This window comes from Mauremys reevesii, linkage group 1 (genome assembly GCF_016161935.1).
Source record: "Mauremys reevesii isolate NIE-2019 linkage group 1, ASM1616193v1, whole genome shotgun sequence".
NCBI lineage: Eukaryota > Metazoa > Chordata > Testudines > Geoemydidae > Mauremys > Mauremys reevesii.
Window position 1 is genome coordinate 160,427,003 of NC_052623.1, and position 27,001 is coordinate 160,454,003.

The 27,001-nt window shown below is 41.6% G+C and overlaps 1 protein-coding gene and 1 long non-coding RNA gene across 3 annotated transcripts in view; one reads left to right on the plus strand and one right to left on the minus strand.

Moving 5' to 3' along the window:
* WDR4 (WD repeat domain 4) overlaps window positions 1-10,960 on the plus strand; it is a 32,168-nt gene extending 21,208 nt beyond the window's left edge. For both annotated transcript variants that reach the window (XM_039520893.1, XM_039520894.1), the window contains 4 exons: window positions 4,627-4,691; window positions 6,209-6,392; window positions 7,834-7,903; window positions 9,940-10,960. In XM_039520893.1, coding sequence (XP_039376827.1) covers window positions 4,627-4,691; window positions 6,209-6,392; window positions 7,834-7,903; window positions 9,940-10,115 — 495 coding nt within the window. In that variant the 3' untranslated portion in view covers window positions 10,116-10,960. The remainder of the gene's footprint in view (window positions 1-4,626; window positions 4,692-6,208; window positions 6,393-7,833; window positions 7,904-9,939) is intronic.
* Window positions 2,845-27,001, minus strand: part of LOC120396013 — a 29,413-nt gene continuing 5,256 nt past the window's right edge. Inside the window, exons 2-3 of the long non-coding RNA XR_005592925.1 lie at window positions 8,847-8,932; window positions 2,845-3,118 (exon numbers count right to left, since the gene is read on the minus strand). This is a non-coding gene — a long non-coding RNA (uncharacterized LOC120396013). The remainder of the gene's footprint in view (window positions 3,119-8,846; window positions 8,933-27,001) is intronic.

Sequence of the window (27,001 nt, forward strand, 5' to 3'; positions counted from 1 at the left end):
TTTGTACTGAAAACTCTTGGATCTGGTAGTATCCATTCTTGCCTGCACATATGATTTGTTTCATACTAGCAGCTGGAACAACACAGTATTGTCCTTGCCATCTGCATTGAATCTGAGCCAGCTACCACTTCGCCTGTTCAGTCATCCACATGTTGCGTATCTGTGGGAAGCCATCTTTTGCTTGATAGGTTTGTTTGTTTTTTAATGTGAATGTCTAGCTATTCTATCTTTCATTGAGACAACAGGGCCTTGATCTCCTTTCGAATGAGTCGGACAGGTGACACTTTCCCTCAGTCAGTCAGTGTTCCAGTCTAGTGTTAGACATGGGTTTCTAGATAGTGACTTTAGGATAAAACTTGAGAGGATTTGGCCACTTGTGGGTTTTACTCCTAGGGCATGCTTACCCCAGTGTCCAGGCTAGAATCCAAGTGAAGTATTCCATTCTGTGTTGCTAATAGTCCCCTATAGTTTCAGTTGGAGAAGGTATTCTTCACCCTCTCCCCACAGCTTAGTGCTAGGCTCTCTTTAAAGGGTTTGCCATTTTCTAAGCAGTCTATGTATGACCTGATCCTACAGGCCTGCATGTACGTTCCCATCTACTTAACTGGGAGCTGAGCAGGTGGAAGGACTGTAGGATGAGGCCAAAACTTGTCAAGAGCTTTGGGATCTTTATTTGAAAAGTGCTCTCTAAATGTTGTGAAAAGGTTATTTAACAAGTTCTTCTGTGTCAGAAGAATAGCGTGCAAGTCCTTCTCAAATCCACAGGTAAGCCCCCTCAGGCTGGTCCTCTGTATCATAGAATCTAGTGCTCTGAACCTAGAATTTGCTTTTAGTTGCATCCAGAGTCTCATTTCAGACAAAACCTTAGAAGGCTCTTTTCCTCCCTAAGGAACTAGCAGTTTGATATTTTTAAACTGTCATGAAATATTAATGAATGGAACCTTTGGAGACAGTTCTTGGACTAATGCATCCTCCTGTAGACTGGTATAATTATTTACTCAGTTTGAAGGAACAGTAACACTGTTTCAGAACTATGTATACACAATCCGGAAGTCTATAATTTACTGCTACACCTAATGTGAAAAAGTACAATTAGTTTAAGTGGTAGTTTTCAGGAATTATGTAACAGACTCTTGCTGTCACCTCATGTGATGTCACTTGAGTAAGTTGCTCCTCATGGGCTGAGAGAAGCTTGGACTGGAGAGTATTTACATTTCATTATGGTACCAGGAATCTATTCTAAATTTCTTTCCCACCAAGAAAAAAGTTTATCTGCAACACGGCAGCTATATCATTGCAAGCCGGCATTATTTTACAATTCTACTATACAGCTTGTATGGAAAAATAAACAGTGTCTACATCAAGATGGGTTTCTTGGAAGCCATCGTCACTTCAGGTTGAGCTCCTTCTTGAATCTGAGACCTCTGCTTATTACAAATTCTTACAAATGAAGTAGCCTTTTTTCCATCTCCTCTAAAAAGCTAGTCTTGGATTGGCTCTATGCTTGTGGGATGATGGAGTCTGTCAATTAGCTTTCAAAGTTGGTGGTTTCAAATACTGCTGTATTGTTGCTTTAATTATGTATGCTAATATACTGGTCAAACATCAGACATCAGTTTTTGTCTCCTACTCTCAGTAGCACATCACAGCCTTCAATACACGCTATTGCTAGCATACTAAACCTTTGTTTTTGAGTGTGCTTGGCCATCAGTGAATACACTGATATTAAATTCCTCACCCGCAGATTCTCAACATTCAAACAATTCAGTCTCGTAGAGAATGTTTCTCTAGTGTTAGCCCATGAGTGAGGACCAGAAGAGAGCCTATGCTTCAGAAGTTTGACATTGCATTCAGTGTCAGAAATGGTGAAGAAGTCGCTGCTGTAACTTTGCCAGTTGTGGTTTTTCCCTGTCACATGGAGGCAATAGCTTCAGAGAATAGTGACTATCTTTGAGCCATACTTCATTGTATTGTGTAAAGGAATGGTCTCACTTACTCTTGCCTTATTCTTTAGAGTCTGCTTTTCCTGTCAGCACTTTGCAGACTTTAGCTAGTGCATTAGCTACCAATGGCTTTGATTACAAGAGAGATCAGATGGGATGTCCTCGTTTTTTCTGCAGCTTCATCTGGCATTTTATTATTTTTGCTATTTGCTCACTGTGAGTTCACTGACGCTTGTGAGATGAGTGACTTGATTTTTGTCTTATTATAATCATGCTTCATTGTAATGACAGTGCACATGAGCAAAAGAATTAATTTGTTTTCACCATCGATCAGGCCAGATAGACTTGTCTTGGGAAATATATAGTTGTGTTGAAGTGATGTAGAGCTGGTCTCAGGAGTAGTCATTTTAGCTGATGATAGGGAACAAATCCCACAGTAGTGTGGGCATGGACTAGATAACCTTAGAAGTCCAAGTGTTCACCTGATCTGATCTGCTTTTCTAAAGATCAAAACAAATTGTGCAATTTCTGCCCAGATACTTCTAGTGTGTTTCACAGGGTCACTGCTTCTAATAGAATGTCAACGGTTAATTTTAAGGTGATGGCTGGCTGAAGTAAAAAGAGTGACACCTGTTTACCATGAATTGTTTTGTTAGCATTATCTTTTTACTAGGTTCAGTGGTCCCATGGGCTTGCCTAATGAAAAAAATGTTTGAGTGCTTGTATTTTATTCCACAATTAAATAAGTTACTAGATCTCATTTCACATCCACAAAAAAACCCCTGTCAAACTGACAATTTAAGAGTTGAACTGTGCTGCTGGGCATTTAATACCAGTGTCCCTTCTGTATCTAAATACAAAGTGTACCCTGCCTATCCTGTCTGTTAGCATCACTTATGCCACGAATTGTCTGACAGGAGTTGGTGCTGTAGGAGATATAGAGTACAACTTTTGTTTTTTAAATGTCTAGAGAGCCCACTGCTGCTGTGTGTCAACAAGGGAAGCCATCATTTCTACAAAAATCACAATGTAAATAGTTCTATTTACCCACCTGTGGAGCTATTCTTGGTAGTTGCAGTAACTCTCTCATCAAACCCTTCACCCTCACCTCCTTCGATATCTTAAACCTTGAGTGATTTAGTATCCATGTATTGTATAGAAAGACTGGATCCCACCTGTAAACATGGAATAATTGTTTCTGCAGAGTAGCAACAGACCAATCCCATCTGTTCTCAAGTGCTCTGAAATTTATTTCTCTGTTGATAGTGACCTTTAGAAAATGTTCCCCTCATGTTCAAACAGATGATTAGAGGAGGGAAGTACATGCTGCCTGGTTTTTATTTTCAGCTTAGAGATGATATTGCACAATGCATTCTTTCCTTCTCTGTAATTTAAGATATTTTATACCACTAGTGGGGTGTAGATATGGATGGAAGCCACAGTGTAACCTTCTTTCCTTCTGTTTGTGCCTCTATATTTTTGTAGCTTATGGCTACAAATCTCCATCAGTCCGGTTTGCTAGGCAAGAAGGGTTATCTTGCATTACACTCGCTATCCTGGATGTTGAAAAGCAATGCATCCCTAGCTTCCTCCCCAGATTACATGTCCAAATATTACTCCTGGGCCACTGCTTGCACTCCAGACAGCCAGCTGAAGAAGTAGGAACCCTGTGGTTGCTCTTGAATTAAGCTCACAGCCATGGTTAATTAGGGACTGACCATTCACCCAGTGTTGTGCCAGCAGAGGTGCTCAAAAGCCCCTTTTAAAATATTGCCAGCATAGTGAAGGAAGGATTGGAATCATTTCCTTGTTCTGCTGGAGCTGAGCTATTCCCTCTTCTCTGAATAGGAAAACTATTCCTTCCAGAGATGACATCTCCAGGGCTTTTAAAAATACATAAGAGCAAGTTTTGCCTTTGCAGTCATGGGTGTTTTTTTGAAAAACAGGCTTTTCATTACTATCCACCCTCAAATCAAACTTAATGCTGTGTTCCACAGGCAGTATATTCAGTAGTTTTCAGGTGGGAAGTACAATATTTCTAGCAAAGGAATTTAATAGCTTTGTCCAGTAAAGCTACCTCCCTCCTTGGTTATTAGTGTTTCTGCTGAAATGAGCCATTTCCCCCTATCCCACTCACCTTCCTTTTTACAGCACACGTCCCACTGGAAGCCAGTTTATAAAAGGGTGAAATTGAGACCACTTTACAAGAACATTGGCTACATATCATTGCATTCGCTTTTTATACCAAACCTGGTGGCCACCATCTTCCTGTTATATGTAACCTATAAACCAATTGTGTGGCATTCTGGCTAAGGACACTTAAAATATGTGGATATTTCCCCTATAATTCACAGCCCCTTAAAGGCTAAAATGATGCTGTCATCTCCGTTAGGCTGCACCTGCTTGTTTATTTGCTGAGTCTCTCAGTAGGCTTTGTGCTGACTTCACGTCTGGTTAAATTATTCAGATAGGTCATGCTGACCACTTTGGGGAGGTGGAGCACAGAAGGCAAAAATGGGATCTATTTTGGGGGGGGAAAGGACTACTGTCAAGATAGTCACTTAAGCTTGACTACATTATTTTTTAAAATGGAGATCCCCATTAAGTTCCGTAGATTAAGTACCTAAATTTCCCCCCTAAGTGTTTAAGGTTATAATTACATGTTTTTTTTCCCTCCTGTCAGAAATACGCCGTGTCGAGAATAGCCTATTGTTGTCAAGGAAATTACATTGCCATTTTATGTGACTGGTAAGAATAAAGGGGAACGGTTGCTAAAATTATAGCTATTTCAAGAAAGGACACGGGACCATGAGACATCCGTTGCTGGGAGTTTGACTTTCTCTGAATTTAAAGTGGCTGTCCTGTTATGGACTCTTAAAGGATGGGTTTCTTCATGGGCATGTCAGTGGATTTAGCATGAGGATCGTGAGAGCCCTTAGTATCAATTCAAACATAAGTGGCTCGAAAGTTGCTTGGTTTAGTAAACTCTTGCAGTGTTTTATAAAATCCTTATATACTCTAGCTCAGGGGTTCTCAAACTGAGGGTCGGGACCCCTCAGGGGGTTGTGAGGTTATTGCATAGGGGGCAGGGGTCGCGAGCTGTCAATCTCCACCCCAAACCCCGCTTTGCTTCCAGCATTTATAATGGGTTAAATATATATTAAAAGTGTTTTTAATTTATATGAGGGGTTTGCACTCAGAGGCTTGCTCTGTGAGAGGGGTCACCAGTACAAAAGTTTGAGAGCCCCTGCTCTAGCTCCTCTTGAGTTCAGGGCACAGTGGAACAGCTCTCAAAGGCCAGGGTCTTTGGGTCTGAGTCCAGTCTTTACAGTGCTATAGGTCAGGAGTCAATGTAAGTCAGCAGAGATACCAGTGTAAAATAGCATTAAGAGCCACAGCTAAGGGGCTGTGCTGCCCATTGGGCCCAAGGATATGGGCTCTGCCATGCAGCAGAGTACTAGTGAGCAGTGGGGCCAGGGGGTCGCTGATGAACCCAGCTCCCAGGCTGTTGTGACCTGTTAAGCTTAGCAAAATGAGTTCCATCTTGACACACAGGCTTGGGTATGGTGAGAAGGAGAACAGCATCCTAAGTTGCCTGTGCTGTGAAGCTGGGAGGCACTTTTTCCCTTTGGTGAACCTCTTGTTTGCCAGCGGGGGAGCTTTGTTCCTATGAACTGACCCGAAACACCTGCTGCTGGGCTTAACAGGTCTCAGGAAGCTTTGTAGGTGGAGATCATGGATGCAGGGGAATAGATATTGGGCCTTCCCAGTGCACACCAGCCCCAGTGCAGAGCCCGTTTTCTTGGCCCTCCTTAGGTACATTCTCTCTTCCCCCCCCCTTACTCGGTTTTATTTTTGCTGATGCTCTTTAATTACCCTTCAAGCTGTGAACTCTAAGGTAAATTGCACTGTGAAACATCTGATTATGCAAAAATATTCTTTAGTGCCACGTGGCTTATTATTTTTGCTAACTTTTTAAAATAGTCTAACCTTGGGAAAAACCGTTCAGAATGATTTTTCTTCAGTGCACCATTTGGAAAGAAATATTAATTTCTCCAGTATCTGCAATTTACCTTGGCCCCTGGGGTTGTAAATAAGTAGTTTTCAGTGTTGGGGAGTCAGTTTCTTATTTTAGAGTTATACTTGAAATGCTGCTGATTTTGCTCCAGTACCAATTTTGGAGCGAGTAGACGCAATTTACTGTGTACAAGTGGTCGCCCTAGGCAGGTGTGATAATGGTAATTCCATTTTATTTCTGTTTAAAGTATTCCCACAGTTTACATCTTCCAGTTTGATGCTGCTACCCAGCTGTTAAATTACAGACACCAAATCTCTTTGAAGCATAAAGGCTGGGACATTGCATTTGAGGAAACAGGTGGGCTCTGGATACTGCAGGAAGACAAAGAAGCATCACTTCTACTCTACAGGCCTGTGGATGGACATTGGCAGGTTAGATGTACTCTGATACAATTGCCAATATCTTCTGTCTGCTCCAGTCCCCTCAGTGAAAGGCAGAATAATTGAATGAAAATTAAATGGCACAATTGCTTAATGCATTATAGCTCTGAGCTGAGGTCAGATCTGGATCTGATCAGAGATGGGCTCATCCTACTTCCCGCATTTGTGCAAAACACAGGATTTAGCATGACTCGCAGTCTCAGCTCAGGAGATACCCAGATCTGACCTAGACGGGTCAGGATTGAGGTACCTGCACAATGATTGGCAGCCTTAAACCTGGTTTAAACTAGCGTCTCTGCTCTTAAGTATGAATATCACTCAACTAAAAAAAATATCCTGTACACTGCTCTCAAATTTGTCCCTTCTCAGACTTTTTTCCTGGGTAGGGGGCCCTCTGCAGCTCCCCACATCATCATCTTACCCTAACCCGGTGGTTAAACTAAAAGGGAGCATTGGGGAATACTGCTCCCCGTCCTCCCAAAATCCCAGTGAGAGCTCCCACTCCTCTGTGGTTTTGAAACACTGCTTCCCTCCTAACTGGCTGGTGATGAAGGCTTGCTGGGAGGGGGGATTTCAAATGGGAGCAGCAGGAGGAGCTGCCTGACTGAAGTCAGTCCTAATAGTAGGCTGAGCAGCTGTAGTAGTTTCTTGGTTGTAGTCTACCACCCTAACCATGTCCCAGCAGCCAACTGACTCTACAGGATGAGTGTCAGCTTCCGCACTGAAGAGCGTGACACACTGACAGTGCTGCAGCCCAGGAAAACTACCTAGCCTCAATCCATCCCAGTGAGAAATGTGCTAACTCCATTGCTAAAGTGTTTTTGGTGGTAGGGTGTAGATTCTGCTAGTGGCCTTCAAGAAGAGGGAGCTAAAAAGAAAATAAAGCATGGAGAAAAATGCGCCCTGCCTACCCTTTTCTGTACCTATCTCAAAAGGAACCTCTGTGAGGAGAGAAGAAACAGTGGTGGCCCTGTTAATATCTGTTATCGTTCCATTGAGAACTGAGTCACCAAAGCTGAAATGTGAGCTATCAGATTCCCTATAGTAGCCATTAGATTTCCAGACAATAAGTTAATCACCCTTGTAAATCTAAGTAGTGGGATATAGTTGGAAAGTTTTCATTTTAAATTTGTTTCATGAGTGTGTTCTTGGTTCACCTCTTCCCCAAGCTATTTCTTTACCTCATTGACTTCTAGAAAATTGATTCCCATTTTTCCTTCAGATCCTTGGCAAGCTGCCTTAGGTAGAACATGGTGACCCCATACCAGGCCTCAGTGATGAGTTAATGGGAAAGAAAGGTGTTTTGTTAAATTTCCCTTTCTTCATGGTACTCAGTTGAGGCTTTGCATTTCTCAGTGTGCTGGTCAGTGTAATGCGCTTTGTATGATTGCTGCTGAGGAGCGTAGTGAATAGGTGTTCTTTCCTTTCCCAGCCTGTCGCTGATGACAAAGGATTAATGAAAATGTCGAAATACCTGCACGACAACTGGACAATGTTCGAAGGTGAGCAACTTCGTCGAAAGGGCCAGGGAACGTGTTACAAGGGTGAAAGCACAAGGGAAGGAGTCAGATCAAAGTTCTGTTCATGGCTCTCCTTCTGGCTCTGGACAAATCACTTAGGATATGTCTATACTGAAGCTGGGAGCTTAAAGGCAGCCCCTGCATATCTAAGTTGTGACACTTTGAGAAGACAGTACCGGGAAGCTTGCCCTACCACTCTGTGCTGTACCTGAAAATGAAAATATTAAGCATATATTTTGGTGGAGGTTTTGTTTGATTTTTTCCTTGGTTTTTCTAGAAAAATGCCTTTTAAAATGCCTGGTTCCTGCAGGCTAATTGGGGTAAGAGTCAATGGATGCCTTGCTATATAGACAGGTGTGGCTTAACTCTGTGCATGATTGAGACCTCAGGCTAGGATGTTGTGAAGCTTGTTTTAAAAGAAGGAAAAGAAACCCTAACTTCCATCCTTGGAGGGTCATTATATATGCAAAAAAATTATCAGCCCATGTAATTTGACAGATTAGATATTAAAGTTATTACATTTTATTTTCCAGCAACTCTAAGGAGTATTTTCTGTATTCCATTTCCGTGAAAATATGCCTTTGAAGGTAGATTTCTGCATCCATTAGAAGGGAATGTGTTTGTAATGCCTGTGTTTTACACAGCTCAGATGTTTCAAGGTAGATCCATTTAAAAGCAGAGTCCCGAGTGAGAATGAATAATACTGAACTATAGTGGAAAACAAGTCAATTCTGAGAGTTACTTTCCAGCATAGCTAATTACCATAATGTATTATAATAGTCTCTGGGTATCTGCAGCTGGGAAAGGACGACTATTCAGAGCATAGTGATTATTATAGCTAATTAGCGAGAGGAGGCTCAGTTGATGAGCACCTATTTCAGCTGTGTAATTAGTGCTTTTACAGATTATGAAAAAAGGTACTTACCCTACTTGATAAAACAATGAGATTGCTTTTGTTGCTTCCTCCCTTAGACAGCTGGTGATCATGGAATCTGTAAGACCTCTTGTAACCTAAGATTATAGAAGCAGAAATTGAATACTTAAACCTTCAGTTGAATAAACTATTGCCCCTGAAAAGAGATTCTGCAAACCCTCAACATAGTCCAGTCCGGTGGAAATTACAATTGATAATGTAGCTTGATTGTTTACTCACTAATGTTTCTCTTCTTCCTGCCCACACCTGTCTGTTTCTCCTTTTACTTACAATTAAGGATTTTTTTTAGGTGGGGGGAGGAAAGGAATCACAGATGGGAATTAGACCACGCCCACTTACTGCTTCTAGAAACACAATAACTCTAACCAGTCAGTTTTAGTCTATACTCCCCAGAGTAACCTTCCAATTATCTTCCTTGACTGTTCAGGCATTTTACAGGAATGACAGATGCATCATGCTCTGAGTACATTTAAACAGAATCTTTAAGGATGTACTATACTAGGCTCACAAAGGAGTGGTGGAACTTGCAGGGATCAGTGCTGGGAAGTTTGTGTATGCTTATTTCATAATGTCCTGTCTGAATTTTCTATTGTGTGTGGGGGTTTTGTTTTGTTTTTTAAATGCAGGGAATTCCAAACTAAATACAGTACTCTAACTGGAGCCTGTGCAGTGTTTGAGCATTGTGGAATAATTCCGATTCTTTAATGCACTCCAAGGGGGTGATATTACGAAGACCAAGGTTTTCAATAGAAGCCCAGAGTTAGAATTTTTATATGCTCCTTGACCCTCATTGATGTCAGTGTGAGCTGTTGTGTGTTCAGTACTCTTGAAAAGTCAGGGAGGCCTAAATATGGATTTCAGATTCTAACTTTAGGCTGTTAAAAATCTTGGCCTTGGTATGTATGAGTGTAGTAGTGATACTTGTGAGTGCCTCACCACATTTAAACAGAATAAAAATGTTGTGTATTAAGATATCTAGAATTATGGTGCAGGAGTCAGGAATATTTTGTTTAAAATTTCAGTGCAAGAAGTAGTTGGGAATCCTGCTCAGAGCATCCACATTGTCTTGTTTTTTCTGCCACAGGTTCTGTTGGGACAGAAAGTTGCTACAGCAGTCTTTACAAGGCCTCATTTGACAACATGGCTATCTATTTACAAAAGAAAGAGGAAAGACTACAGCAGCAGCAGAAGAAAAGAAAAGAGCTGCAGCATGGATCTAATAAACAAACTAAAAAGATAAGAACAGGAGAATCATCCTAACCATTAACTGCACCATTTGCTTGTAACTTCTACAACACTGAAAGAAACCGATCTAGGCCCTGAACTTTTTTTTTAAGCAAACTGAATGACTGACAAACATCAGCATTCAGTTTGCATGTCAGATAGGGAACAGCTCTAATGAATCAGGTTAATTTTCTTGTAATGACAATATCCTGCTTGCAACAGATATTGTATACTGTATATATTGTTCCTTGCCATTTGTTCTATCCCAGCAGTTGGAAACCTTAGTGCTGGTAATGCAGTTTTAGTAATCTGAAGCACGGTATCTTCATATTGAGATAGTGCTTTACTTGGAGAAAAGGATTTCTCTTATCTACTGGACTCCACATATAATCTACTTTGGGGCTGGTTTCCAAAAGAAGAAAGTGTGCTAATTAGAAGTTGACACCAAGTATTTTAGTTTTTGTTTTAGACAGTTCATTTAATATGGCAGCCTATAAAAGGATGATCATGAAAAATTAGTCTCTTGAAAATTTTTTTAAAATACAATATATAAGGCTGTAACTGGCAGGCCTTTGTCAATTTATTTTTATGCTTAAACTACAGATTTTGTTATGAATTCTGTGTTAGTACTTAATCCAGCACTATTTACTCAGAGCAGTGTGGGACTAGATTTTACATACTGTAAAGCAGCAAAAGGTGTCAACCAAACCCCAATGCCATGGGAAGAAGACTGGTTTGCTGCATTCTGACTTTTCATCTTATCTGTAGAAATGGTTTCAGAGGACCCAGTGCAATACTATCTTGTGTGTTCCGCTTTTTGCGACAGAAGTGTCAATTGACGCTAGCTAAGAAATAAAAATCTTGACTAACAGTTGAGAGAATCTTATGGCCTTAGTTGTTACTTCATCACATATGTTTATTTAATGGCTGAGAAAAACACAACTTGTCTTCATGGAATATACTGTACTTCAGATGGGATTGTAAAGCTGGGTGTATAAATCTGTATGATCATTCAAAACATGAGAAACTATGACCTGAAAATCTATCCAGGTACTTATATGGCTCATCACTGTGGGATCTGAGCCTTTTTAGTTAAGTAATAAAACATTGCATGCAACTAATATACAAGAGATTGGTGAGCTGCAAAGGAAAACCACTTCAATTTATTTCTAGAGTATTATCTGTTAATCATTAACAAAGCAGAACCCACTACTTATATCCAAACACTTAAAATTGCATTATACTATTGCTCTTATTGTAGGGCCCACAGTCAGGATCACTAGGGCCCTTTTGTGCTTATTGCTGTTAAATCAATTTTTTAAAAAGCCTTTTCATGAACACCTCATTTGAGAGTCCCACTTAAGATGGAAGCATTATATGCACTACCACAGAACCAGCAAATACACCGCTACCCCGCTATAACGCAACCTGATATAACACGGGTTCGCATATAGCGCAGTAGCAGCGGGGCTCTGGCGGCACTTTAAAGGGTGCGGGGCTCCGGCTGCTGCGGGGAGCCCCGGGCCCTTTAAGTCACTGCAGGAGCCCTGCCACTGCTACCCTGGGGCTGCGGCAGCAAGACTCGGCTGGCGATTTAAAGGGCCTATGACTGGAGCCCCGGGCTCTTTAAATCACTGCTGCACCCCTGCCACCACTACCCTGATATAACGGCATTTCACTGATAACACAGTAGGGATTTTTGGCTCCCCACGACCACGTTCTATCGGGGTAGTGGTGTATACTAAATTCATCTTAATGATCTAATCTGGATTTCTTTCCATATTGCTTTAGGAGTCTGCCTTGTGCCATGACAAAGCTTCCATTCATGTTGGAGTGTGATGCATCAATGGACAGTCAGGGAAGGATTGTCCACCTGTTTGTTCAGTGCCCTGTAGAATAGGGCCTTTATCCTGGTTGGGACCTGTGGGTACTATCATAGTATAAAAGGGTTCTATTACTAAACTTCATTGCTATCAGAACTCCGCTGAGATATTGCGGGAATGAAGGTAAATGTGCAGCCAATACTCTTAATAGTACATTCTAGTGCTCAATATCCCAAAGTCTGGACAGTACCTTAGTCAATGCTCATTGTGCCATGTAGATAAAGCAAATATTCTCATTTTCATTGGAAAAACAGCCAGAGGGGTTATGGCTAGAATGAGGAGTCTAACTCCATTATTTGAATCCCTAAGTGGTCTGATTTTTCAGAGGTGCTAAGCACTCACAGCTCTCTCTGGCTCCATTACTGAGCTGCAGAATCTCAGTGCGTCTGAAAATCAAGCCCCATGTTGGTGCTTGAACATGAATGTAGGGGCTCAGCTGTAAACAATCAAGTCTGAAAGCTGCTTGCCAAGATTAGAATTCCAGAGTTACCTTAACCCTGGTTCATGGTGAGGGTTGTGGGTTTAAGTTCTAGTCCTATGACTTACTGTATTTCATAATGTTTTTAGTGTCAGTGGTATAGTTATTGGTTCTGTGTCACTCCTATTGGCCAGCCTGTGATGGATAGAAGCTGCTATCTCTGAATAGTGATACGTAATAATGGTGTCAGTATTGTAAGAGACATGGTCAGTGAAGTAAAGTTAACTCTGGTAGCTTATTGGAATTTCCTGTAGGACTGTTGAGCTAACTTCATAGGGGCTGTGGGAAGAGCAGACAGGAAAGCAACACAACTAGATCTAGGTAAGGAAAAGATCCCCCCAGCACAAATGTGAAAGGCAGTGGAGTAAGCTGTTGGCTTCAAGGATCCTGTCTTCAAAGAAGATGCAAGCTTGTTTAGCCAGGCTAGGAGCCTGGAGATCAAAAACACTAAAGAGTTAAGTGCTTCCAGGCGGGAAGGAGTGTCCTCATTTGTCATCAGAAGCTTCTAGGAAGACAGGTTGACAAAGAGATTCTCTGTGGAGAGAGTCAAAAGGGGGTGGGCCTTCCCAGACTCAGGGAATGGTAGTCCTTTGGGGGAAGTTAGCCACGCATTGTCTGTTTGGATGTTTTCTCTTCAGGGCTTTTGTTCTAATGCTATGCTTTAAGGAGGTGGTCTGGTCTGTAAATTAACCACTGTCATTGCTCTCACAGAGAACTGCAAGGTCTAAGCCTAAGCCAAGTCTGCTGCAGCAATCACTGTTAGCCCAGGCCCTGGGTGGCAGTCCTCTGTACTATGTGGGAAGGTTGTGAGATTCCACCTGGAGCCAGGTGATGGTGAGAGGCCCAGGACCTGAAGGGGTGACCAGAAGCAGGGCCAGTGCAAGGATGTTTCACTCCCTAGGCGAAACTTCCACCTTGCGCCCCCCCCCCCGCACCCCTGCCCTGAGGTGCCCCCCTTGCAGCAGCTCCCCAGCACCCACTCTCCGCCCTGAGGCACCCCCCCGCCCCAGCTCACCCCTGCTCCGCGCACGAGCACCCCGAGCACACCGTGGCTGCTTCACTTCTCCCGCCTCCCAGGCTTGCGGCACCTAAGCTGATTGGCGCCGCAAGCCTGGGAGGCGGGAGAAGTGAAGCAGCTCACCCCTGCCCCGCCTCCTCCCCGAGCATGCCATCGCTGCTTCACTTCTCCCGCAACCCAGGCTTGCGGCACCAATCAGCTTAGGCGCCGCAAGCCTGAGAGGCAGGAGAAGTGAAGTGGCCACGGCGTGCTCGGGGAGGAGGCGGGGCAGGGGTGAGCTGGGGCAGGGAGTTCCCCTGCTTGCCGCCTCCCCCCACTTGCTGCAGGCAGCCCTCCCCGCGCTCCCCTGCCCCAGCTCCCTCCACCTAAATGCCGGTGGTGACTGGGACAGCCAAAGATCCGGCCGCCGCGGTCGCTGCCAAAGAAAATGGCACCCCCCAAATGCCAGCGCCGGTCGCCTAAATGGTTGCACCGGCCCTGACCAGAAGGTCTCAAGGGTGAAGTGTGTCCAATAACTGACCACACCCTGTGTCTGACTCTGGCCTTAATTCCCCTTTTCGGTTATTTGAAGTTCCATTCATCAAAGATTTTTGCACCATGTTTACAAACACGAACTCAAACAACTAGTACTTTCAGGAGGATGTAAATTTTTGGAGAGGAAACGAGACTATTACAGAATCAAGCAGAAATTATGGGGACTAAAGCTCTAGAGAGAAGTGTTACTGTTTCATGTTCTGCATACTGTATAATAATATGAAAGGATTTCATGCTTGTAAACCTACACTGGCTACTTATTAAGTAAACTATTTACAGAGCTACTGCACCTGCAGCTAATATTCTAGCTATATGCAGACAGGCTTGCTTCCAGGTGCCTCCTTCACTCCTGCAACATGTTCTCCTCCCTCCATGTTCCATGCTGGTTGCTACAGTTACGCTCTTTCTAAAGGATTGAAGATTTGGGAACATAAAGAGTACCTAAAGTCAGAAAGGAAGATGAATTCTTTTCACCTATATTTAACATAAAGGGATTCAACTTTGACATTTCCAGAGCATCTATTTTTTCAGTTCTTGTAAAGTGCCTAAGTTACCCTAGCTCTGATATCCTGGTGCAAATAAATAAAGCCAGCATTACACAATTTTTCCCACGTACCCTCCTCCCCCAACCCAGTGATGTCTTGCGCAACCCCAGGGGTATGCATACCAGTTTGGGAACCCCTGCTCCACATGGTTTCATAGAATTGTGGCCTTTCAAAAAAAAAAAAGCAATATATTATGATTGTTTCCGGCTAGAGCAAGCAGGACCTTATAATAACCCATTTTAGAATACCTTTTTTTTTTAAATAACAAAGTTTAGGAAAATTAAAAAATCAATAGTGCCTCTGGAAAAGAGAGAGTCACGGGGGCAATCTATTTGCTCTAAAACAATGGCTCTCAAACTTTTTTGCTGATGATCCCTTTCACACAGCAAGTCTCTGACTGCGACCCCCTTTATAAATTAAAAACACTTTTTTTTTTAATATTTAACATTGAAGGGGCCATAATCCATTTAATGTGGTTGTAAAATCTTAAATTCTTAACAGAAACTGTAGTTTTCATAGAGGCCTGGATGAGGACTAGCTAACAAAGACCAATACATGGCTAAGAGAAAGCTGGGGTAAACAAACAACCTTGTGTGTTTCAAGTCAATGAGCGGGGTCAGCATGACTCCAGATAGTGAGTCGTAACTGGGTGTCTTTATCACAAGTTATAGACACATGAAGCACTGAGAAAAGCTTCCAAGTTAACTCCCTGGTACAGATGCCAGAACAGAGTTCAGGGAGAGGCCTAACATGATTGATGTGAGTAATGACACCCTCCCCTCACAGCTGTATGCCAATCCCACTTCACAGAAATGCAAGGGTAAAACTATAAACAACTGTTATTGTTAGATACTAATTACTGCTTTTTTGCTTTAAATCTCCAGAAATGTTCCTGTTGGTCAACCAGGAGAGCTGCTACCTCATTCCCCTAAACCCCAAAATTAGGATTTAACCTATATAGTTTAAGGGTAATCACCCATGTGTCAGCAATATGTTAATTCGAACCATGGGTGGAACCATTATGTAATCTTTTAGACCACTGGCTTATTGCGTTTGTCTTGTCTTGCTGCTAGAACCTATCCAGTGGCTTGGGAAAACCCAAGCCGTCGCTTCTCTCCACCTAAGGAGCACCCTATATAATCTATTGTAATCAATTGTTTTGCAGTGTCTCTGAGCCTAATAAGCAAAGTGACACTCTGCCCGTGCTGTGTGCAATAAACGCCTGTGCTTGACTCAGCACGGTGTCCATTTCCGTTCCTTCAAACATTTAGTTTGTGTTGAACTGGGATGTAAATCTACTCCAAACTAGCCTGTCATGCACTCACTATCAGTGTGGATGCAGCTTATGTGCACTACCAATTCCTTAGCATGCTTTGATCTAGTCCCATTTCAAAGCAGGGTAGATCAAAGCACCCCAAGAAACTGTTAGTGTACATCAGCAAGGTCCACCCAGACATTTGGTGCATTAACCTACTCTGCAGGGTAGGTTTACACCCCAGCTTGCTGTGATCTAACTGTTCATGTAGACAAGCCCTAACTCACTTTTGAAAGTGGGATTTAGGAGCTTTTGGAAATTTTACTCAACTCCATCTTAGTGCTGAAATCAGAGCTACATTTTCAAGTTTTCCTGCTCCAAAGAATATAATTGAGCAGAAACAGATAGGACATTAATACACATGAATCATGGAGTAAGTGGCCCAGTATTGTTAATATTGATAGTAAATCTAAGATTTCCCAGGAAAAGACAAACTTATATGTTTGACAGAGATTTGTCAGGAGATCTACTTCAGCAAATAGAAGCTGCTGCCTAAGTATATCAAAGAGGTGTGTAATGAAGTCCTGCCCTATCCTATTTAATATTTTTATCAACGATATGGAAGAAAAAATTGTCACTGTTAAAGTTTGCAGATGACACAAAAATTAGAGGACTGGTAAATAATGAAGGGGACAAGTCACTTATACAGAGCAATCTGGATTGCTTGGTAAGGTGATCTCAGGCAAACAGTGGGCATTTTAATATGGCTAAGTATAAATGTATACATCTGGGGCCAAAGAAGGTAGGCCATACTAACAGGATACAAGACTATCCTGGGAAGCAGTGACTCTGAAAGATTGGGGGTGAATAGTCAGCTGAACACGAGCTCCCAGTGCAACACTGTGGCCAAAAAGCCTAATACGATCCTTGGCTGCATGAACAGGGGAATCTTGAGTAGGAGTAGAGAGGTTATTTTACCTCTGTATTTGGCATTGGTGTGCCTGGAATACTGTGTCTAGTTCTGGTATCCACAATTCAAAAAAGGGTGTTGCTAAATTGGAGAGGGTTCAGAGAGCCACGAGAATGATTAAAAGATTAGAAAACATGCCTTATAGTGACAGACTCAAGAAGCTCAATCTATTTAGCTTAACAAAAAGAGAAGGTTAAGGGGGAGTAGATTACAGTCTGTAAGTGCTGACATGGAGAACAAATATTTAATAATGAACTCTTCACTCTAGCAGAGAAAGAATCCAATGGCTGGAAGTTGAAGCTAGACAAATTCAGATCAGAACTAAGATGTAAATTCTATGGTGAGAGTAATTAATCATTCAGACAAATTACCAAGGGTCATGGTGGATTTTTCATCACTGACAATTTTTAAATCAAGATTGGAGGTTTTTCTGAAAGCTGTGCTCTAGAAAAAAATTTGGGGAAGTTCTATGGCCTGTGTTACACAAGAGGTCAGACTAGATAATCAGAATGGTCCCTTCTGGTCTTGGAATCTATTAATCATATTATCATTAGAGACAGAGATGCACAGGAAATGTGGTTGTCCCTAGTGGCTGCTATTTCTTTGCAGTCAGGTAGGTTCAGACATAATGTGCTTGTTTCAAGAAGATGATGTAAATTTTGCATGTGTAGAAACTAAGAACCGTGTGCTGATGTGTATAGTGATAGAGATGTCTCCAAGGGTCTGACAATTACAGTACCTTGTGTTTCTACTGTCTGTTGTATTTGTGTATTGTCTCCACGTTAGCTTGTAACCGAACTCTTTGCTCTACAGTGCCCAGCACCACGGGGACCTGGCTTTTAGGTGCTACCACAGGATTAGCAATAATAATAATTAATACACAGGCTACCACAAATGGAACTATATACATACAACACTTTCCCAATCTCACACACACGAGTTCATACACTTGAATGATTGGCTTACCCACTCAAAAATGGGAGGAGAGTGCTGGAGTTACAAAGACAAATTGCAGGCAATGTTCCTTTAGTCAGATAATGTTTAATAAAAGCCTTATTATGTATTTAAGTAAGCTTGGACTGAAATATGAAAATAAGCTGAATTTCCTCTATTGAGAGAATGAAAAGGATGGTTGAAAAGGAATTACAAGGTCCCATAAGAGAAATGTGGCCCTATCTTGTTCCCATTGACCCCAGTGGAAGGAGGCTGAGGGACAAGGAGCTCATTGGCTGTATGTGGTTGGAGAGTGATTTCATGGCACTGAGTTGTTCAAAACCAGGCCTCTTCATTGGCAGCCAACAAAATAGTGTATAGAAGTGTGAATTTGACGACAGTCTTATGTAGTCACTCATATGCCCCTAACGTTACTGAACTTTAGCACTGAATCACTCTTAACCCTGCAGAAGAAATTGGTCCCACATACCACAGCATTTCAGGGGCACTACTGTAATCATCATCTGGGCACAGATCTATAGTTCAGGTTAAGTGAAAAACAAACTAGAAATTTAGGCCCAGATCCTCAAAGGTATTTAGGAATATTTGAGGAGCTGGACCTCCGCCTCTTAGTTACATATGAAAAAAGCTGCATATCTTCCCCACAAAATCACAGCTATTACTCTGGGTATAGAATTAATTTTCTGAGACTCCAAAATGGCTCCTTTAAGAAAAAGTCAGACCTTTTTTGTTGTTGTTATTCCATATGATTTTAACAGAATAATGCAAACTCTTCAAACTTTGCGTTTAGGTAAAGGTCACTGAACACTTTTGTGTGTTGGCTGCATATAAAGAAGCTTTTTTTCAGGATTAGTGGTCACTTTTTGCCATTATTTTTTCTAATTGAAAGTGTTTTCTTCAGCCACTGCTGAATAACATTCTACTTCATGGGTGGATGGTTATATCATGAGGAGAAAGAGAAAAAAAATTGTCTCTTTAAAAAAAAAAATCTAATCTGGCACCACAAATACTAATATGCCTTAATAAACATAAATCATAAATTTAGATATTGTATGTTGTCACAACAGGGAGTATTTAACAACATTGGTTTTCCTGAGTATGTTCCCAGACACATATATTGGATAATCTCACCAGCTGTGTAATGTATTTTACCCTAAATTCCTATTACTTATTTTCAACCATAATTCCATTTTAATGTAATTTTGGTCTGGGAACACCAACAATTTTCAAAACAGCATTGGCCTAGGAGATGTACAGAAAGAGCCGTATGCTAGTTGGTTGAAAGATATCCAATATACATTTTCATTGCCAGAGATTTCTTGTGTCTTTGATTAAAAAGCGGGGCTGTTATGTAAGAAATTCATAATTGCTAATAGTCTCTTCCAAAGTAGCACACTAAGCATATGCCTACAATGCAATTAGACAGCCACAGCTGGCCTGTGCCAGCTGACCTGGCCTCGTTGGGCTAGGGCTGTTTAACTGCAGTGTAGATCTCCAGGCTCGTGCTGCAGCCTGAGCTCTGGGATATGCCCACCTCACAGGGTCCTACAATCCATGCTCCAGTCCAAGCTCAAACGTCTACACTGCAAATAAACAGCCCCTTAGCCCAAGATCAGTGAGCCTGAGTTGGCTGGCACAGGCCAGGTGCGAGTTTTTAATTGCAGTGTAGACATACCCTAAGGGAAGGCAAGCATGAAACAGCAAAGCATCTAATCTGAAGTGTGCTTCTTAATCCATCCATTTCAGCATTACATTTCTGCAGACTTATTAGGAGCAGAGTATATGTTAAACTAAAGCTTATCATCACTGTTGAAACCCACTTGTTTTGTCAATGCAATGCAAACCTAATTTTTTGTCCTGCATTTAAATAGGAATTGCAGTCCCGGGATCTTACATCAGCACGTTATCAAGATAGCAACTTCCTATTTGATGTTTAGATAAAATTTTTTGTTATGTTTAGAGTCTATCTTTCTTCAGTACCCTAACTCTCCTTTATGACTCAAATCTTTCACATTAACAGGGAAAGGCTTTTTAATGGTCCACAACAGAAGAAAATTAAGACAATGCTTATGGAATTTTTACATTTAAAAAATGTTGGACTGATTTTCAAATGTCATAATCTAGCCAGCAGTTCATGGTGTCTCCTGTGTAATATTTAGATTTACCTGCAACAATGATCCATACTGTGTCCAGGAACTACAACTCAATTGAAAAAAAGATTTTAATTTTAAAAAGTAACCAAATATTCTTTAAAATATATCTTTTACTTTCTATAGTCCAGGAACAACATTCACACAATCAGTTTCCTGAATACTTTGTCAAGGAAATCCACTAAGCTAAGCCAAAAATGCTTTTGTTTGGTGCGACTTCTAGCATGAACTGTAGAAATTTCAGAGAGTTCTCTTGTCTCTCCCCAAATCTGTCAAGTTTCTAGAGCCAGAGAAGGTATCTTTGTTTTAAATGCTACATTCTTATCCTAACACCAGATAAGCTTTAGTTGTTAGGCCAGAAGATGAAATTATGAAACATTGTTTCTGTTCTGACCTTTGCCACCAATTTCCTATGTTAAAGATTCCCCGATGGCCCTTCTCACTTAATTTAAAACTAGCCCTGCAAGATCTGTAGTTGCTGATCAAAAATGGCCTCTCATCATGCAAGGCACTGCGATGCTCCATGAACCCCCAAACCTTCCTCCATTGGCTGGTTTCCAGGATCAGCCTTTTCTTTGAATGATGTGTGCTTAACACTGGAGGTTCTACAGTTGAAAGATGGAGATTAACCTGGGCCCTTTGGCTTTGAGATGATGAGGGAAAGTCTTTTAGGTGAAAGGGTAAGAGGTCAGAAACCTTAAGGAGCATGTTAGTCACACTGTGTAGCTTTGGCAAACAGTTTGGGGTGGTAATTATAAGTGTACTTTCCTCAAGTGGCAGACTGATTTAGGAATGCAGTGAAAATGGATTTAGTGAATCAAAAATAAAGCTTTTTGCACCTACACTTTTTCCATATTTGAGAGGACAACTACAATATGGCTTTATGTAGAAAATAAGAGGAAAACATACTTTTGAATAAAAATCTTCTCTTAATAAAGGTAGGTAGGTAGGTAGGGGTGTGTGTGTGTGTGTGTATGTGTAAAAAAAATGCAGGAGTGGCCCCAGGGATAGACGAGATTGGAGAAAATAGAGAGGAGATGGGGAAGGTCCATTAGAGGTTGTATGTAAATCCTACCCCTTCAAAATTATCAGATGATCATCTATCCCTAATGCTGAGCTTTGAGGCCCCCTACGCACCCCTTTGGATTACAAGTGTTCATTGGGAAAGTATGGGAGTTTGGGGACTGATTTATGTGCTATGTTGGTATTTTATTTCTGGAGTTAAATAAGGGGAATGCCAGAAAGCGGAGGGACGCATGAGGGTTGGGGAAAATGACTACCAGATATGGATATAGAAGCTTATAAACAGAAACTAAGCCATATTCAGGCACGTAATGATTAGAAATAAGGTAGATATTGACCACTCAAGGGTTCATGCCTCCACACAGTTAAAGAATCACAATAATTTTGAGTTTTTCAATACGATAAGTAGTTATTCTCAGTGGCTTGTCCTTTTAAATAGGATTTGATTTTTATCCGTATATGTTGGTAAACACCAATTTCATGCTCTCCTCCAAACCCATGAAAAATTATTTCCATTATGATAATTGAAATTTACAGATAGGCAAAGTAAGCAAATGCTGCTTGAGAACTTATTAGAGTTTGATTTTAAAGATATTTACTTTGTATATTTTGACACGTGATGTTGACAATTTGTGTTTTAGAGGTTATAAAACTTTAACGTTTTGAATCAAATGTCTGTAATTAAATTATTGGCTGAGCCCCCCTCCCCCAATTTCCTGTAACCATGAAAATTTAAATAGCTAAAAATTAAAAATGCCTAAAAATAATCAGTATCCACCAAAATTAGAAAAAAGTTGAATTCTGCCATGTCTACTTTTAAAATGGCATCTTTGAATGTCAAAGGGCTAAATAATGTCATCAAAAAGGGGAAAAAAAGCCCTAGCAGAATTTACAAACCCACTCGCAGACTATTCCACTCTAAGAAAGTGAGACGCATCAAATTATGGGCATGAAGATGATTGCTTTCAGTAGACTTTCACTGCTGAATCATGACAAAGATTTTAGCAAAAAATACTAGCTAGCCAATTGCAGTTCATGCTCTTAGTTTATATAAATCTAGCTCAAATTAAAATTAAGGATAGACAAATGTCAGACAGTATTTGGGGAGTACTTGGTATCATCCATAATGCCACATAAAAATAACAATTTATTTTATCACCACTTGACAAAGAGAAAGCTTTTGATACAATAGAGTGGAGCTTTCTTGTGTCAAGTCCTGTACCGTATGAACTATGGTCCCCAGTTCCTTCAATGGATAACTGCTCTTTACACCAGCCTAAGAGCAGCTGTGTGAGTTCATGGGGTTAAATCTCCTTTTGAATTACTCAGAGAGACTAAGAAGGGATGTCCATGGTCTCCTTTACAGTTTGCACTGGCCCTGGAGCTGTTCACACAGGGTAAGAAACCATGAATCTTTCACAGAAATAAAGCTTGAAGGAACACATCATAAAATAGTATTATAAGCAGCTGAAATATTTTTATCTAAACCAAATATTTTCTTAAAATTAGTATCTAAAGACTTAGGAAAAGCATATGGATTTAGAGTAAATTATGCCAAAGCTGAAATGCTAGCTATAAATTTGCCAGACTCTGAGAAGTCATCCCTCCAGAAAACACTGGGTACAGATGGCAACAAATTTTATAAGCTACCCAGGCATTCAAATCTCAAACAACCTAGAAGAGCTCTATGATTTAAAATGTCAAACTACTACTTCAGCAAATGAAAAAAAAAAAATCTTGAGTGCTGGAGGAAGTATGCAATTTCTTGGTTGGGAAGAATAGCTACAGTAAAAATGAACATGTTGCCAAGGATATTTTTCATGTTACAAAATCTTTCCATGATCATAACAGGAATATGGAGGATGTTAGAATTTATATGGAAGAAGAAAAGAAAACCAAGAGTGAATATAGATACTATGGACACTCATTTAACAGGGCAGACAGGCTGTTCCAAATATTCTATGCTGGGGGTTGGCAAACTTTTTGGCCTGAGGGCCACATCGGGGAATAGAAATTGTATGGTGGGCCATGAATGCCCACAAAATTGGGGTTGGGGTGCAGGAGGGGGTGAGGGCTCTGGTTGGGGGTACAGGCTCTGAGGTGTAGGAGGGTGCTCTGGGCTGGGACCAAGGGGTTCAGAGGGCGGGAGTGGGGGCATCAGGGCTAGGGCAGGGGTGCAGATTCTGGCTGGGGGTGCGGGCTCTGGGGTAGGGCTGGGGCTGAGAGGGCTGGGGTGCAGGAGGGTGCTCCGGGCTGGGATTGAGGGGTTTGGAGAGCAGAAGGGGGATCACGACTGGGGCAGGGGGTTGGGGAATGGGGAGAGGCTCAGGAGTCCAGCCTCTGAGCGGCACTTACCTCAAGCGTCTCCTGGAAGCAGTGGCATGTCCCTTCTCCAGCTCCTATGTGGAGGTGCGGCCAGGTGGCTCTACACGCTATCCTATCTGTAGGCACCGCCCCTATAGCTCCCATTGGAGCTCTGGAGGGGGACACTGGAGCACATAGGAGCTGGAGCGGGGCCATGCTATGGTTTCCGGGGGCAGCGTGGCGTGGCCCCCACCGCAGCTGGAGTGCTAGAGCAGCCTCCTGACCCAGCGCCCCGGCTGGAGCGCTGGAGCGGAGCAAGCTCCAGCCCCCGCTCTCCAGTAGGAGCTCAGGGCCGGCTTAAAATGGCTCGCAGGCCAGATCTGGCCCACAGGCCGTAGTTTGCCCACCCCTGTTCTATGGTATTATCAAGACAGCCAGCTCAAAGCAGTAGTGGACTGGAGGTGCTCTAACCCAATCAAAATGGATTAGTAACAAAATTCACTCGCTCCAAACACTTATACACATTATTTAGCAAAGGCTACTCTGTGGGATAGAACTAGATGCCTTATCTCCACTACACAGTTTAATCAACAAAACAGCGGAGGTGTACACATCAAAATGCTCCTCCTGCTGATGTAACTCCCCTGCTATGCAGACACAATAAAACCACCTCGATGAGCAGCATAGAGTTTTTTGTGACATAGAGTGACACAGCAACAGTGTAGACACTTTATTTGGTTATATCACCCTAACTGGCCTCCAGGAGGTGTCCCACAATGCCCATCATGACCACGCTGGTCAGCAGTTTGAACTCTGCTGCTCTGAAGGCACACAGATATGTGGCCCTCCCCCCTTCAAAGGCCCATGAATTTTTGAAATTCCTTTTCCTGTTAGCTTGGCCTACACAGTTCACACAGCACCTTCCCAGCTGACCGTGCCAAATGTGGAGCACACCAGAGCGGTTTGATCTCAGGAGTATATGGGGAGAGGAAGCTGTGCAGTCGCCACTTTGCACCAGTCATAGGAATTTCGATACCTATAGGCTGATTGTTAGGGGCATGAAAGGGATGCACAGCAGTGTAGTGCTAAAATCAAGGTGGTGAGGCAGGTGTGCCAGAAGGCAAGGGATGCCAACCATAGCTCTGGTGCAGCGCTGAAGACATGCCGCTTCTATAAGGAGCTGCACGCTATGCTCGGTGGCAACCCCATCTCCACGAGCCACGTGGATACTTGGAGGGGACTGGAGGCAGTGGCCAGCGGACTCAACCCCGAGGAGGAAGTGGTGGCCATCAATTATTTCCTGCACATTACCAAGAGTCAGTCCTTCGTAGCAGGAAGTGATTAATGGCCCTGCACACCGAAACGCCCATGGTGAACTTCCCAACTCCACACTGATTTGCGACTGACTGGTAGCAGTCTGGAGTTGCCAGCTTCCACACAGCAATTGCCACTTGCTTTTCCACAGCGGGGGCAGCTCTCACTCTGGTATCCTTGCAGAGCAGGGCTAGGACGAGTTCCAGGAATGTGGATTTGCACATCCAAAAGTTCTGCAGCCACTGCTCGTCATCTCATACATGCATCACGCTGTGATCCCACCACTCAGTACTTCTTTCCCAAGTCCAGTACCGATAGTCCACCATGGCAAACTGGTCTGTGAACGCTAGCAGCAATCTTCAATTATTTGTTTCCATGGCAGACACCAGGGCAGGCACCACCGATTCACTTTCTGTTTCACAGCTTATGAAATACTGCAAGACCAGCTGCGTTGTGTTCATAACGCTCATCACCAGAATGATCAGCAGCTGAGGATCCATGCTCTCAGGCAGAGATGGTGGGTGCACAGTTTACAAGGGCTGTTGAAAAACTGCACAAAATGAAGTAGGAAACCCATGGAATGATCGAATGAAAGAACTGCATCAGTCCCATGATGCACCACTATCAGTTCCCAGAGCTCCCAGGGGCAGAGCATGACAAATTGCATAGTGGGATAGCTACCCGCGATGCAATGCTCTGTCAGTGCAAGAGCAACAACCGTGGACACGCTCAGCCGACACAAGGAGCATTATGTGGATGTGCTCCACTGATGTTATTAAAGAAGCTTATGATCGTCGACAAAACTGAAGTCGACTTACTCTGTAGTGTAGACACGGCCTAAGAGGAGTTCTTTTCCCTTGCCAATTATACCCATTGCAAATAATCCAGATCTTAACTCAGATCACTAACCAGAGAGCTTTAAAGACCGGGAGAGCTATGGAATATGCATGGTTGGCCAGCTAGTCAGTAAAGAAAATTTCTAATTTATTTAGAGATCAAAACTGACTTTAACTGGTCTTATTTCCCATAACATCCATAGCTTCAAATTAGACATTTCTCAACTTTCTAGAAAAGCTGTTTTATACAGAATGCTAATTTTAATAGAAGTGATGGTATTTGGGCAGTTAAGAAACAAACTAATTATAACTAATTTATATCAATCTTTTCAGATAACTATCCAAACACAAAAAGCAAACCCCCAAAACAAAAAATCCATATATTAAAAAATAACCTCCATTATAAAACACCCAATCATTTCTATTTGTAATTTAACCAATACTTTCTTTACTATCCCTTTACATCAAAACAATTATTACTTTACTTTCACTTTTCAAACACCAACTATGTTTTACAAAAATATCTATAAACCTAATACTATTATTTCACACCCATATAAACAATATAAAATAAAATACCTAAAACAATATAATCTCCTACATAAATATTTTAATTTATATCCAAATCAAATTTAAAAATCCTAAACAAAATTACAAAAAAGCCAAAATAAGATAGCCCCTCAAAAAACCAATTATGACCGCAACATATAATCTGACTTAAAATAAAAAAAGCATTCCCCTAACTCCCAGCTCCCACAAATATATCCACTCTCAAATCATTTAGAAAAATAATCTTTCCAAAATTTTATTAAAAACTTTACAAAAACCCCTCAACCCCACTACACAGGCTTAAAAAAAGAAAATAAAACAAGAAAAAGCCATAAGCCAATTAAAACAAGTTTTAGCTCAAGCCCCAGCCTTAACCTATCCAAAAATAAAACAGCCATTTATACTGCAATTAACTACAAAAAAATCAAAACAAAGCTAAATCAAAACCATAATACAAAGCTCCAGTCCACAACTTATGCCGCTAAACTTTAAATAAAATAAAAAGAAAAAATTCCCTATTAAAAAAATCTTAGCGCTAATATAAACTCTGCAATATTAAAAATATCTAATAAAATCATAATCAATATTGCTAAAACCCACCCCCATGCCAATAAAATATATACTCACTAGCCAGATCAACAACAATTTTTTCTTATATCATGATCAATCCCTCCCACCCAAATCCTCATTTCACTGAAAATGTCACTGATGAGACAGATATATCATTTAGCTGGCAATCATTCAAAACATGAATCAGCCCTCATAGCTGCTCTCCACTTTGAAAGGTCTGCATGGAGAGTCTTGAGATTAGTTAAGTGAAGCTTTAAGCTATTTTAAATCATGTACCAGTGTTGTTTTCTGAGAAGAATATGGAGCAGCACTTCAGAGTATGCCAGGGTCTCACTCCGGAGAGGATATTATTATATGACATAAGTAATTAGAAGCAAATTATGGAGCACATGGACAAGACAATGACTCAATGAAAGATAAGAAATGAAGAAATCATCCATTTATTGTAAGGAAAGAGGAATCAGCTCTACACACCTCATTCATGAGTTTGTTCCTTCCCCAGTGCAGGTGAAGTAAATATTACTTGCATGAGTAAAGGT